The 14720-nt window shown below is 33.8% G+C and overlaps 1 protein-coding gene across 2 annotated transcripts in view; it reads right to left on the bottom strand.

Annotated features, from left to right (window-relative positions):
• The window catches only part of LOC149795129 (ATP-dependent RNA helicase DHX58-like), a 68534-nt gene extending 54796 nt beyond the window's left edge, over positions 1-13738 (bottom strand). Inside the window, exons 1-5 of one of the 2 annotated variants that reach the window (XM_089964835.1) lie at positions 13665-13738; positions 7699-7835; positions 2804-2935; positions 2315-2671; positions 1290-1391 (exon numbers count right to left, since the gene is read on the bottom strand). In XM_089964835.1, the coding sequence (XP_089820961.1) occupies positions 1290-1391; positions 2315-2671; positions 2804-2935; positions 7699-7804 (697 nt within the window). In that variant the 5' untranslated portion in view covers positions 7805-7835; positions 13665-13738. Of the gene's footprint in view, positions 1-1289; positions 1392-2314; positions 2672-2803; positions 2936-7698; positions 7836-12942; positions 13023-13664 lie in introns of those variants that run through there. The other variant, XM_089964836.1, reaches the window with a different exon arrangement.
• Positions 13739-14720: the final 982 nt, after the last annotated feature.

The raw sequence follows: 14720 nt of genomic DNA, 5'->3' as shown, positions 1-14720 counted from the left end.
CATAATAACGTGTATACAATTCATGGTTCAAAGTCAAATGGATGTACAAACTTATGGGTATATACTGATGGACAGTGGGGGCATAAAAAGTAGACTGCTGTGACCTACTGTCCTATGGAGGAGACAAAAAGCAGACAGGAAAATCCTGATCAAGCTCCATGTAACATGTATGGATCTAATGGTAGAAAACTTATCGTTAACTTAGACTTGTTAAGAATGAAGTTATCTGTATAAGAAAGGTAAGTCACAGTGACCTTCCAATGCAACAGTGTTCAGGTTATAGGTGAAGATTACAATGCCTGCAGCTGGAGATCTGTGAAGAAAAGACTGTACCGCTTTGATTAACTTGTATATTACTCATTCATGCATGAAAAGCAGGCCACTGTGACTCATTCTGACAACCAGTGATTCACTAGAAGGCAAAGCAATCATGTTAAATCTAGGCAAGTACATGTGTTAAATGCAAATATACACAAAAAGCACATATGTGACTTGAAGCTGATGACAAATTTGTTCAATGGATAAAACTCCATTTCTAAATGATATATAATATCATGGCTTTTTATGTATTTACTTTCAGTTTTCCATTTCCTTCCTGCTTGAATTCCATTCCCTTTGTCATAAATTATTAACAGAATGCTTTTCAGTGTTGCCGCGTAAATACTAAAATCTTACAAACAGCTCATTGTGACACATTTTCAATTCATAAGCATTTATCAAAATTAGGCAACAATCTCCATTAATTTAGAAATGCATATACACACATGCTTCTAGTCCAGTATCATATTACAGTATAAGCACCAAGTTACATGAAGATACATTGCTAAGATCTTAATTTATATCAGGAAACTAAGACTTTAAAACTGGGTTACGCTGTAACAACTGAGTTATCACAGTAAGAAGTGTGGGTCACTGTAATCCACTTTCACCTTGGGTACTATTAGAATGATGAAAAATACATTCAGACAAAGCTATTGCAACCAAATATTGAAGTATAGTGGCATAAAAACAAAAGTTTATGAAGGGGCTAACATAGCCATGAACATCAAAATCTATCACACCAAAATATTAAGGTATATTTATAATGGCATGAAAACAGAAAATGTTTACAAAGGGTTAACCTAACCATTGACAACAAGAAAGATGCAGATAATGATAATGTCAGAGGCATATAGCTTTAACTCCTTTTCATTTTGTATGAGCAATCTAAAATTGAAATAAGTAACTCTGAAGATGCATTAATTATATCAGTGTAATTCTGTACAGAAATGAATCTGTAATTGAAATACCTTCCATCACACACTCCATCTCTTCTGTATCACTAAGACAACCATCCCATGATGCCCCAGAGGATGTATAACCTTGCATTACTTTGCCTTCGGTGATTGGTCCTTTAAAAAAATGTACATGGATAGATATTTGTCAACAATTATTAAAAACACACATTTATAAGTATTTCTAACAAAATCAGAAACCTATGAGCATTGAAAATTATCAGCTTTTCTCAAACAAGATTTTGTAGCAAACATGGCACTGAAATATTAACTGATGTAGACTGTTGGTTGCAAGAAATAAAAAAGGAAAAGAAAATTAGAAGGATATATCTATCTACACAATAAATGTAGAAATACATATATTTCTATATGGCTGCTGAAGTGTACTGTACATCACCCAAAATAATGAAGTCCATATATAAATGTATATGCACAGATAATGTTTAAAAACATGAAATATTGGCAAATAAATTATTATATGGCTGAAAAGTTACAAAAGACGTAAACTGACAAAAGTTATCAACTGAACCTATCAAAACACTGTTTCAGTATTTAAACACAATTTTCTAAACTCTCAGGAGTTAATATACCACACATCAGCTGACTCAATGCCTGTCTTTAAACTGGGGACTTTACTGTATGCATTTAGAAAAATATGGCACTGGTAATATGCAAGTTATACTGGACAGATGGACAGGAAGGCATACAGACAGACGGTTGGAAAATGTGATCACTATCAGGGTTCCACAATTTCATATAGATTTTTGCTTGTAGTCCATTCATGGTTCTGGAGCCTGAATATGGATATTCTATAATAATCCATTTAGACCTTATAATGAGGGAAGTTACAACAATGTTAAATCATAAATGTACAACAGTCTATTTATTCATGAGAAACCAAATTACAACTGTATCTATTTAGCCAAAAACCAAGCAAGAAAAAAAAAATTATTGCCAGTTTTATGAAATCCATGACCTGATTTGTGTAGTAAGAGGGACAAAGGTAGAAAAAGAGGAGGAATACTGGGGAAGTACTGTACCTAAATTTTGTGTTGAAAAGTAATCGGGATCGATCTGCTGTACCAGATCCTTATGACCATCTTCCAAGAGACCCTGAAGAAAATGTCTGTACCAAACTTCTGGCCTCTGCCTTCGTGGAAGAAGATCTAATAATAACAAAAAAGCCAGTTGTGGACCAAAATGGAGTTGTCTTGCCGTGATTTCTTGAACATCACCTTGACTGATCACTCCCTTCGAGAGAAGATATGGAAGAATATGCATAGGAACCACACACTGTTGCAGCTCATTTGCAAAAACATGTATCAACTTGAGATAGTAATCCTCATGTTTCCCCATCTTGGGTGTTGACTTCAAAATCTCCAACAGGTAGGGATAATCTGAAATAAGTATGAAATAAATTAATACTGGAATTGGCCAATTTGGATTTTACTATGCACTGTTACTAACAAACAAATATGAAATAATCTTACTATTTATACAGTAGGTGTCAATAATAAATATAAATTTACCTGCAGAATGTAGTGCCTCTGAGAATGCCTGCCATTTTCCTGGCTCTTTGGATTTGTCTAAAATATCTAAAATATTTTCTGTTGCCTGTGCTTGGGATGTTGCTGCCAGCTGATTCAGTTCAATTCTTTTCTCTTAAAAAGAAAGAAACAAAATTACTGATCTCATGATCAAAGGAATTAAAACCAAAACAAACTTCATCATGTCTGAAATTTGTGCATGCACACATATTTGTTTTCATCAGTTTCTTTGTTGTTTAAAGTATTTATGTAGTTCGAAGAGTTTTACTAATGACTGGCTGCCTACTATTAGAAAATGTAGCACTTGCAAAAAGATGCAAGAGCTTGAAAAATCAACTCACATTTCCCCCAATTAACACAAATTCTGCAAATACACAATCACCAAATTTGAGTTCTGGTTTATCTTGCCATCTATCCAGATGCTTTCATTGGTACAGAACTTCCTTTTTATAAAGCTGTCTATGACAGCCATACAGCACACTGTCCCACAGTGACGCTGCATTATAATGAAGTATATTATGCAGACAGCACACTCTCATTATAACTCTGTCCATGACAGCCAAAGAGTATACTGTCTTATAGTGAGACTGCATTATAATGAAGTATATTATTCACACAGCACTCTCTCATTATAACTCTGTCCATGACAGCCAAAGAGTATACTGTCTTATAGTGAGACTGCATTATAATGAAGTATATTATTCACACAGCACTCTCTCATTATAACTCTGTCCATGACAGCCATAAAGCACACTGTCCCACAGTGACACTGCATTATAATGAATATATTATTCACACAGCATTCTCTCATTATAACTCTGTCTATGACAGTCATAGAGTATATTGTCTTGCATTATAGTGAAGCATATTACACATACATCACTACCTCATTGTAATGCCATCAAGACAGACATGGAGTCTGCTGCTCTACAAGGAGACTGCTTTATAATCAAGTACATGATATCTGTGTATACTATATCAACCATTTAATGAAATGAATTCTATGTTCATTCAGACCTTATAATGGGAACCATGTTATAATGAATGGCCTTATAATGTGGGAATGATGTACAAGCTTGGGTTTCAGAAAGGGGCAACCATATGAATTGTGCAAGTTTTGCTCACAGTTAAAGGAATCCAAAGATAAACATCAGACCCAATGTACAAAATTCATCTGCTTTGAAGAAGTTGTTCCATTTGAAAGATAGCCACTTTTATATACTTACTATATACTAACATCTAAACAATATATCTGGTTCTCAATCTCTTCTGGTCCACAATTATCTTTCTTTTCTTTCTTACATTTTATTGGGAGTGAAATAAAGTTTCTTAATACTGTTTCATATATATATATATGTACACACACACACAGTCTGCATCATTTGTTAGACTTTTAATTTTATAATATGCTATGGGTTATGTAAAACTGTATTTTGCAGATGATGTTGTCCAAAATAAAGTTCATTATCAACCTGACAAGATTTATTTTTTATTTTTTTTAAATTCTGGAAACAACTAATACATAGCTAATATTCTCTCTATAAGTGTGAGTTTAATATTAGGATCATTATCAACAGAAGTAACCATATTTATCTTATTCTAAGTCAAGGGCATTGTGCTTACCATGTTCTTTATTTTAATTTTAGCAACAGACCTCCTAATTATAACTAAGATTTTTCTAAAAATTATCTTTTGTCTCTCATCTGGATTATATTTTTGCATCTCAGTTTTTTTTGGTATAATCTTGTTGACTAGAAAAATTATTTTTTATTACAATAACATCATGGCAGAAATCATTTATATTGTTGATTTCAGATTTTGATTAGTGTGTTAACATTATTCTCTGGAAATATAAAGTGCTCTATACTATTCTTGGAAAGAGACATTAACTGGGAATTATAGTGAACTCAAAACAAGGAAACCTTGGATTTTACAAGTTATTCAGCAAAAGACTGTTAGCACATCTTTACAATTCAGGACATTTGAGATCATATATATATATATATATATATATATATATATATATATATATATATATATATATAATAATAATAATATAATAATATAACGATCAGTATAAATAATATGCTAAGTGCTTAAAGTGCTGGGCTAAACCAGCTCAATTAGATGCACAAAACAATTTTGGGAATTTTTCTTAACCCTAGGGGGAATAAGTCTTAGGGTTGGCAATGAAAAACAGGAATGGCTGGCCGACCAGAAAACACACATATTTTTATTTGGCCTTACCTTTTGATTCACCAAAAATATATTAGTCACAAATCTGATCATTCAAGGCTTCAAATGTTTTCAACTGGCCACTTGTCCTGTAGGTCATGTGACTCTGAATAAATCTGTTTAAAATGCCACGAATGCATATGGACAAACATCTTGAATAAGCGTCATGCCCTAGTCATCAGCCAACACTCACAGATGATTCAAATTTGTTTAGCCCTGTTATTCATATTGACATTATAATTACATAATGATCAACGTGTTTTTTATTTCATTCAGTTAAATAAAAAGGTAATTAGTTAACTGAGATCTATATGCAATTTAGCGATTTATTCTCAACATATATTACTATAAATAAAGCTGCAATGTCATCATTTATGGGCAGCTTTGCAGTTCCGTCTTTCCCACTGAATAAATGGTGGAGCCTCACCAAATTATCACCTATTCTATTTCATAGTCTAATCCCTAATCCCTAGAAAGACGTGTTACATACAAGATGCAATGTTAGCAAACTGAAGAGTATCAGGACTGCTATATTTCCACATAGCGTTGGGGGATTTTGGGCGTCAAAAAGTGCTCAGAGGTCACAAGGGGGTCAGAGCATGTAACAAAAAAAGCAATGTCATCCAACTGAGAATAAGCCATCTTAACAATGTGCTTATTATTATCTTTCAATCAATTTATTTCATGGGTAAAATCATCCTGAACAGCAGGGATCAATTAATAATATTTTAACAAAATTGGGACAACGAATAATGATAAAGGAAACTAATATGATTGTTCAATGCAGTGTGTCGACTATGCTACCACGGGAATTGGATGTTTATCAATAAAATATGATGAAAATATCTGACAACACAAAATAACCATATCTGTACTATAAATATACTTATGCTGTAATTTATTGATAAAACTTTAGGCTGCTGTGAGGCTACATACAGGTAGTGCTCATATCTTGACAGGCATCTTGTACTTTTAACTAATGTCAATATGATGTTTGCAGTATGTGCAATGAATTAAATTCTCCCCCTTGCTGCAGTACTTGACAAAGTAAAACTCTATCAACCAAAATTTTTGAAATTTATTCTTGCTGGGCTTTGCTTATCATGTATAGCTTCCTGAATTACATTCTTCAAAAATGAATCACACTATGAATACTTTCCTGACAAATGAAATAGCCATGTATTGCATTTTATATCTGGAATATATCTAGACTAAAATCCCACTTCAAAGAAACGTTGCCAGAGATCACACACTTTATTAATGTTGGCTTCAACATTCTCATTCAGTACAGTGAAGTATAATAGCATCTGTTCATCAGCACATCTCATTGATCGATGTACTTAGCTTCAGATGAATTGTGTTGTTTACTTTGTGTATTTCACCTATGTAAATTAGTTAAATGGACTCTACTACAGCAGATTTTGATAGCACACATCAACCTAGCTATTGAGAGGCAATTTAAAGTAACCTCGCAATGGTGGTTCTTATCTCTGACCACCTTAACTTTTAATTACCTCACCTGTATGCTCCAAGGATAGGTTTAGTTCAACTTTGAGCAGGACTGTTTACTGTTCATACATAGAACAGACTACATACATATTATCATGGTGGTCAAGAAAGATAGGCTTTCTTTTTTGTTTTTGAAAACCTAGGTGGCTAAGATTCCTGCTTTATGAAACATGGCCATGTTGTGGGGTTTGTGAGACCAAAATTGTTTTTTCATGTGATATACATAAACCTAGGTGGCTAAGATTCCTGCTTTATGAAACATGGCCATGTTGTGGGGTTTGTGAGACCAAAATTGTTTTTTCATGTGATATACATAAACCTAGGTGGCTAAGATTCCTGCTTTATGAAACATGGCCATGTTGTGGGGTTTGTGAGACCAAAATTGTTTTTTCATGTGATATACATTGGAGTGCTAAAGCAGGTATGTTACAGTCTGATGATCTATTAATAGAATTTCAGTCCTTTTAAAGACTTGGCTTTGGAACATTCATTACTGAAATTAGCACATGATTCTTTAGGTGTGGAAATAGAAAACACTTCAAACATGTGTAGATAAAAAAATCTGCAGCTTGTACCCAGAAATACTGAAGCTGACTCCTGGAGAATCGTTGGAGGAGTGAACAATGGAACAGGAAACTTCATAGAAATCAGTGGGTGCATTTTAGGCATGTGCAATGCAAGCAACTCACATACTACTCACTCACCATATGTACAACAAAACAACATCCATATCAACATTGGACACCACTGTACCGAATATGCAACACCACAATACTAAATGCACACCAACAATTACAATAACAAACACTGGTTTACAAAGGATAAGCCAATACTGCTAGATATAGGTCAGATCATGAACATTTAAAAATTTAAAGTTACTGAATATAGAAATTTAAAGTTACTGAATTTAGAAATTTAAAGTTACTGAATTTGTTTCCATACATTCACTATGGAATTTGAATTACCCGGTAGTAGTGCAAGTCCAAAAAAGCCCACTAACTGCTCACCTTCAAGGAGGTTAATCTAAACAAATGTTTCTTGGGCATCTGGATTTGTTTTCCTTAAAACATTACAAAAATAGTAACAATAAATTAAACTTGATAGGACATTAATTGTTGGGAAGATGTCTTTACCTATTGTTATGATTCCAACAGGAAGCCTCAGACTAATGTCTGTTGCTTTCAGGTGACTAACAACAAGATGCCGGTATCTCTTTAAATTTGCTTCAATATTCTCCATTTCTTCACAAGGAGGCTGTCCTCATTTTCATCTAAAAAATAAATAAATAATGAGTGAAGGTTTTATATGTACAATGCCATGCAGCTCAGTTCAGAAGTGCCAAGGTTGAACTGGCAGTGTACAGGTCCCCCTGGAAAATGCTGACAATTCAGGTTTTGGGAACCCATAATCCCAGGTTCCTTCCTCTGGAAATCTCCCACAATCCCATATTGGACCAGTCGGAGACATTAACTGGACATGTAAAATCAGATTTAAATTGTATCTTATAGAAATTCAAACACAGATTTTAGCCAGTCATTGGGACAATTCACTTCAATTAAAACTTGCCGTTTAGGTCTGAGTATCAATGACACCCATGGGATTTGGCAAACGTTCATACCAGAAAAAAAACAACAAAAAAACATGTGTCATTCCTATTTATTTGATAACTTTTTTACTGAACAGTCATATCAAAACAATCTTTAAAATGTTTAGTTCTGACAGCCATATCAAAACAATCTTTTAAAATGTTTAGTTCTGACAGTCATATCAAAACAATCTTTTAAAATGTTTAGTTCTGACAGTCACTGGATATTTGTAAAAATATTTTCTTGTAACAAGGTGACTCAAACAAGCAATGTGGTCCTTATGCATATTACATTTCACTGTTGTCATAAACAACCTGTGTGTTTTTCAATACCACTCAACCATGCCAATTTTTAAATATTCACCACTGTATTAGACATAAATGAACATGTAAGATAAACCAAACTGGTCATCATTTGAAGCCCAAGTTATGCATTTGCTTTCTGTGCTACCGTTCATGAAATTCTGATAACAAGCAAGCTTATTCATTTTCAGGCCTAACTCAAAAGTAAATGCAAACTAAATTGCTGATTTAGAGAAAGAAGGTATCGCCTGACAGGATACGGAAGCATCCTCTCTCATCTGCTGGGGTTGTCTAGTCATTACATGGTTGCTGAACGAAAGTCCCTCTGATAAGTTTCAAAGATAATGAAACTGGTCAGGTGCCAGGGGTTGACTAGGACCATCCCAGTAGATGGGAGGGGATGCCTCCACATCCTACCAACCAGTACCTTTCAGCTGAATTTAATCAGAAGAGAGGGCAGTCCTCTCCAGGATACCGATCATATAGATCCCAACTCCACTGAGAACTCATTTAGTCTACATGCTTTTATCTAACATAACCACAGTGATTAAAAGAGATAACACCAACAAAATGAGAAAACTGGATGGCCCAGTTTTAGAATGCCAACTTGCCAAGCATCTGCTACTATCAAATGTTATGTATATTTGATTTAATTTATATTTGATTTAATTTAATTGTTTGTAAGTTTAAAACAAAAAATATTTTTAATTTCATTACATGTCAAAATAATGTAGTTTTGTTTAATAGGAACTCAATATTTTTTCAGAAAATAGTTTGACCTTGACTCTTCAGTTGTAAACACCTAAAGCTGACCTAGTTCTTGACCTTGATTTCAGAAATCACTGAGGCAAGTAAACAACTTTTTTACTTTTGTCCTATTCTTAGAGTAATATGATTGGTTTTGTCAAGGTCGTACCAGGACTATATGCTTTTATATGTAAATACTTCTCGAAGGTTCTGGAAAGTTGACCCTCATCCGGGAATTAGTTTTGTGTTTAGAGGTACTGAATAACCATTGTTAACAGAGATATCTCTCAGCCTGGGCTTAAAACACTTGATGTCAAGGTGTTTGTTTGTTTGTGACCAGTTTGGGGAATTACATTTGAATGTTTATTCGAATTATTTAGATTCTAAAGTATAATTCTTTTTCCTGGAAAAATTTGAGTGCTCATACACAATTCTTTGACAAATATATTTCATTAAATTTTATTGGGAAATTCAAACACTGGATTATTGTTTGTGAATAACACAGAACTGTAGACAAAACAGCACAGTTATAGCTACAGTATACGTCATTGCCTTCCATCTTGGATTCTTCATTGGGACTCAAACTTGAATTCATTAGAACATTTCCTTATTAGGACTTATACAATTTAATTCATGGATTATTCTTGGATTATTTTTTAATTTGATTCTTAAAACCATAAGTTCTTATTTTTTTATACATTTTTACAGTTTTTCCAGGGAAATAAATTATTTTTTTAATTTTTGAAAGCTTATTGTTTTCACTCTTTCTTTTGTTACTGTTTATTCGAGCCTAAACATGTAACACAAGACAAACCACTTGACTTCTGCAAGAGATAAAAGAACTATTCAGGGATATCAATAATAAAAAGGATACAACAGTATATAAAACACTTTAACCAACCTGACCACAACATTAATTGTGTTCAGTATCAGATAACAGAAATCATCCAATCCAATCTGATCTTAAGCAGCAACATCAATCATGAAGATAGAGAACTTTATTGAATTCACAAATTACATACTCTACAGCCAGTAGTAATCAATATCTCTGTTCAAATGGGAGTCCAGGTATTTCAATGGCAATTCGTATTACATGAGGACACCTATTATAAGCTATTATCCACTCTGGGATTCTAATTTGGTCAAGTCTGCTGTGCACCTTAACTGCCAGTGAAAGTCTATTGGTATGGTCATTGAGTACATGACCTGCAATAAGCTATTCACACTGTCATGTATATACTATACATGGAGCTATTTGAACAGCTGTGTACTTCATCCTCTGCACCAGTACAAATTTAAGATCTAATACTAATTATATCCTTAAATTACCCACAATGATTTGAATTTTTTGTTGCATTTATAATCTGCCATAGATTATATTTCTAATGGATCCAGTTACAGCATAGTAGTTACTTTATAAACTCTCCCTTAATTGTCCTTTAGCATGAATCTTTTAATGTGCCAAGACCTTAAAAGATAATTGCAATATGGCCAAAGAATTAACATAATTCTTAAATATGCCTCCTTTCTCAAAGGGCTGACCATTACTCTGGGTTGACCTGTGATTTTCTTTTGAGCTGGAGTGTTTTCCTCTTATCTCAAAATATATTTGTTTCAACCATAGCTCTCCTCCACCCCCACCCCCAATTCAATGGTTGCTTTCAAACTTGGGGATTACAGCATAATGGAACTACCTGGTATATTTCTGCAAAACTAAAATATACATGTGTGTGTGTGATTTGGATTTTTAACATAGCTTTAACAATTTTTCAGTCATATCACTACGATGCCTGCAGTTTGACAGTTTATAGTGAAGTCTAGCACTGGGGAATCATGCCGCAGACATGTAACACGATGTCCCACCCAGTCACATAATCATGACACCAGGCTAACCAGTCCTAACACTAGCCTCTTAATGCTGAGCACCAAGTGAGGCAGCTGTTAGTACAATTTTTATAAGTCTTTGGTATGACTCAGCTGGGGATCAAACCCACGACCTCCCACATCTGAGGCGGATGCTCTAACCACTAGGCCACAGAAGCAGTCTCTAAAATATACATCAGATGTATGTCTGTGCAGTAATTTAAAAAAAAAATATCATGATTTCTTGTTAATGCCTGAAATTTCTTTGCAAAAGAAAAAAAACCTCATGCTGTTACGACCACCATTATTTCTACAAAATGACTGATTCAGAGATGTTATGAATATAAAAAAGTAGATCATCTGTAACTTCTCAGCTAATCCTTGTTTCATAAATAGACAAAATGATTTGAATGGGAACTATCAACATACATTCAAGGTATGATCTTTAAGTTTTGAATGGCATAAAAAGTGGTTTACAATCCAAATTTTTTTTTTGTGACGTCATTTGGAAAGTTTCGTTCTCATCCCTAATGCATTGATGACTGTATGGATAGTCTTTGCTAATGTGGGTAAATGGTAATCATTTGAATCATTTCATTTGTGTAAGGTTTAGTACACACCTGTCATGAAAACCGACACTTTCCTACTCAATTACTTGGTTATATATGCATATCTGAGATGTATCAATTTAGGTTGATGAGAGAAAACTTGAGTAATGAAAATTGACTGTACTAGGAACCATAACGAATGAGGTTATTTTTATAATCCAGTCAAATCAAATAGCTATGAATTGTGACCAAGTGCTTAATTTGATCCGCAAGTGGACGATTCTCACCACTGTCAAATATTTAATCACTTCTGTTTATTCAAATTTTCTTCTGTGTTTGGTAATCAATTTGTGAGTCATTAAGATGCAGTGTATTAACAGGATAAACTGTTTAATACAGTCTAAGTTGCTGTCATGAGAGAGGGATGAAGGAAGAAAAAAGCCAGGAAATATATAATTTCAACCGATTTCTTAAGAAAACATGAATTGATTTTTTAAAAGTACTATTTTCAATCTGATGCCAATTGTTCATTTTATGGTAGTGACTGTTCTTATCTTAAACTCTTTTCTGATGACCCCCCCCCCCCCCATGTACAGTACATATAAAACACCAATTTGTGTGTATTTGAGGTATATTTGTGCACATCCAAATTTACCTGTATTAACATACAAGATATTTTGTATAAATAGGTACTTGTTTTTTGGTATCATACATGGTGAAAAAGGTTAAAATTCTGAATATTTAAAATTTGTATGTCATTAACATCAATTTTTATTTTAAAAAGAACTTTAACAAGAATTTATTCGTATCAGTAGTACACATGAACCCGTTTTTAAAAAAATGCACACCAAATTACATGAATATATTAGGCTATGCAAAGAAAATCTTAATCAGAAAGTGTAACTAATCTACTTTTCTAATTTTTCGTGCAATAAATGGTACCTAAAGAACAGAAACTTCGTAATTAACGCGTATCAAAAATATATTTGGATGCATTTAGCAATAACCAGTCAGTAGATCTCATTCAGACAAGGCATTATTGGTCTTACTCAACCTGGCAGAATTAGACCTAAATGTCTTTTCCGATGCACAGGGGCTCGTTACAAAGAGAAACTCCTATTTTTGTAATTATTTTTTAAAAAATAATTGTTATAGGTTAGACCCCCAGCCCTCGATTCACTGACGGAAACTCCTTTTTTTCTTTGTAACGAGCCCCTGTGTTCCGATGTACATACAGTGTTCGACAGTAACGGATAAGTTTCACGTTTGACGTTGCTTTTCTTGCCAGTTATTTCACTATTATGGTGCATTCCTTTACCGTAATCACTGACCTAGATCATGATAAAAGTTCGGCTCGTTTCAAGCAAGGAGGCTTCCAGTTTCATCTACTTCTGTAAACGAAAGCATGTTCTTCCAACTAAAGCGATATTTTAGCCTCGATCTGAAACATACTTCTAAGAATTGTTAAAAATTGAAAGAATCGCGACAGCACAGATAAAACATTATAATTATTTTAAACACCGTAGTTTTTGGAATGAGATATAGTGTTGTTTATATAAAAAGCTGCAATAATAGCATATAAACTAAATAAACTAACACATGAATGTGCCAGTCTCAATATTATAATAAGGCCGATCGGTTTTGTTGCAGCGAGTGCTGAATGAGCGGATGTGTCAATGTTATTTTTCTTAGAAAACTTGTAAATCGGTTTTAAAAAAGGAAGGAAGAGAATTTATCACTATATGAAAAGTTCTATCATATCGTGTTGTATTTTAAATTTTAACAAAGACTTTTCAGTGTTTTTCTTTACTTCCACTCTAGGCTGAAAATGAGATCACTAAAACCAACAGTTTCAGTCGTGTGAGGTCCATACGGACATGTTCGTGCTGGCGTATCGTAAAACTGAAACCACTCGCATCAATTAGCTAAAATTACATGTTTGGAGACGATCCCAAAGTATCACCGTACCCTGTACCCACGTGACTAGGTACTGCTAACTTAGAGCATTCGTCATATTACCGCCACATTATCCTTTAAGACTTTAAAAGCTTACCTGGTCTTTGCAAAGGCACCCGAAGTACTGAGAATGCGTTTCAGCTCTATCAGAATTTCCAATGTTCTATTTTTAGAATTGCGTCACCATATACATGAAAGCCATCGAGATAATTTTGTGGTTTCGGAAAATCCTTCATTCTTTCATAAGATCGATTGGCTACATATAATTAGGCTTCTACAATGGAAACCGAAAATTTAAAAAAATATTAAAACATTATAGTGGCATGGTGCTTCAGAAACAGTAGTAAATTGTTTCAATTACACGGAGTTTGGATTTCTGAAACAGCTGTAAAATATATTTAAAACAATCCGATGGTAGGGTGTATAAAATCGCAGGAGTCTGACGTTTTATCAATAAAGTACGGCGAAATCTCTGACAACGTGAAATCACCTTATCTTTAATATAAATGAACACTGATAAGGTGATTTCCTGTTGTCAGAGATTTCGCCGTACTTTATTGATCAAACGTCAGACTCCTGTGATAAAATCAACATTTATTTAACACATAGGGTTTGGATTTCGGAAACACTTGCCAAATTTACTCCAGACACATTCTATCGTAGACCTTTTACTGAAATATTTCTGTCAACTTAAACAAAATAAAGTGATAATGACACAAAGCTATCTTGTTACAAAGTCAAATGGACGTAATATTGTTACAAAATCAAATGGGCATAATCAGTGCCGGATTTAGGACAAATGAGGCCATGTGCTAGTTAAGTTATGAGGCCCCTTACTTGGGCCCTGAAAGAGGTAGGCCCGGTAGGCCTACACAGGTAGTCAGGCATACATACTCAGGATGTTTAGGAGTAGTTAAAATATTACGTGTTACCTGATCAATCATTATTTTTACAATGAAGATTGATGAAGAAGTTTACTGTTTACACAAAACAGTCAAATAATCAAATTGCTTTGTTTTTGTATTACCCTGTTAAGGTCTGTTTACATTTTTACAGTAGGCTATTTAATGTCAGAACATCTTCCTTCGAGCTTTCCTGACTGCAAACTCATCAATGATTTCATCAAAATCAATAAGTCACAGTTTATCATTCT

Source organism: Sinohyriopsis cumingii, chromosome 7 (genome assembly GCF_028554795.1).
Source record: "Sinohyriopsis cumingii isolate HCF-2022 chromosome 7, ASM2855479v2, whole genome shotgun sequence".
NCBI lineage: Eukaryota > Metazoa > Mollusca > Bivalvia > Unionida > Unionidae > Sinohyriopsis > Sinohyriopsis cumingii.
Note: the sequence above shows the minus strand (reverse complement) of the source record. Positions and strands in the feature narration are given on the sequence as shown.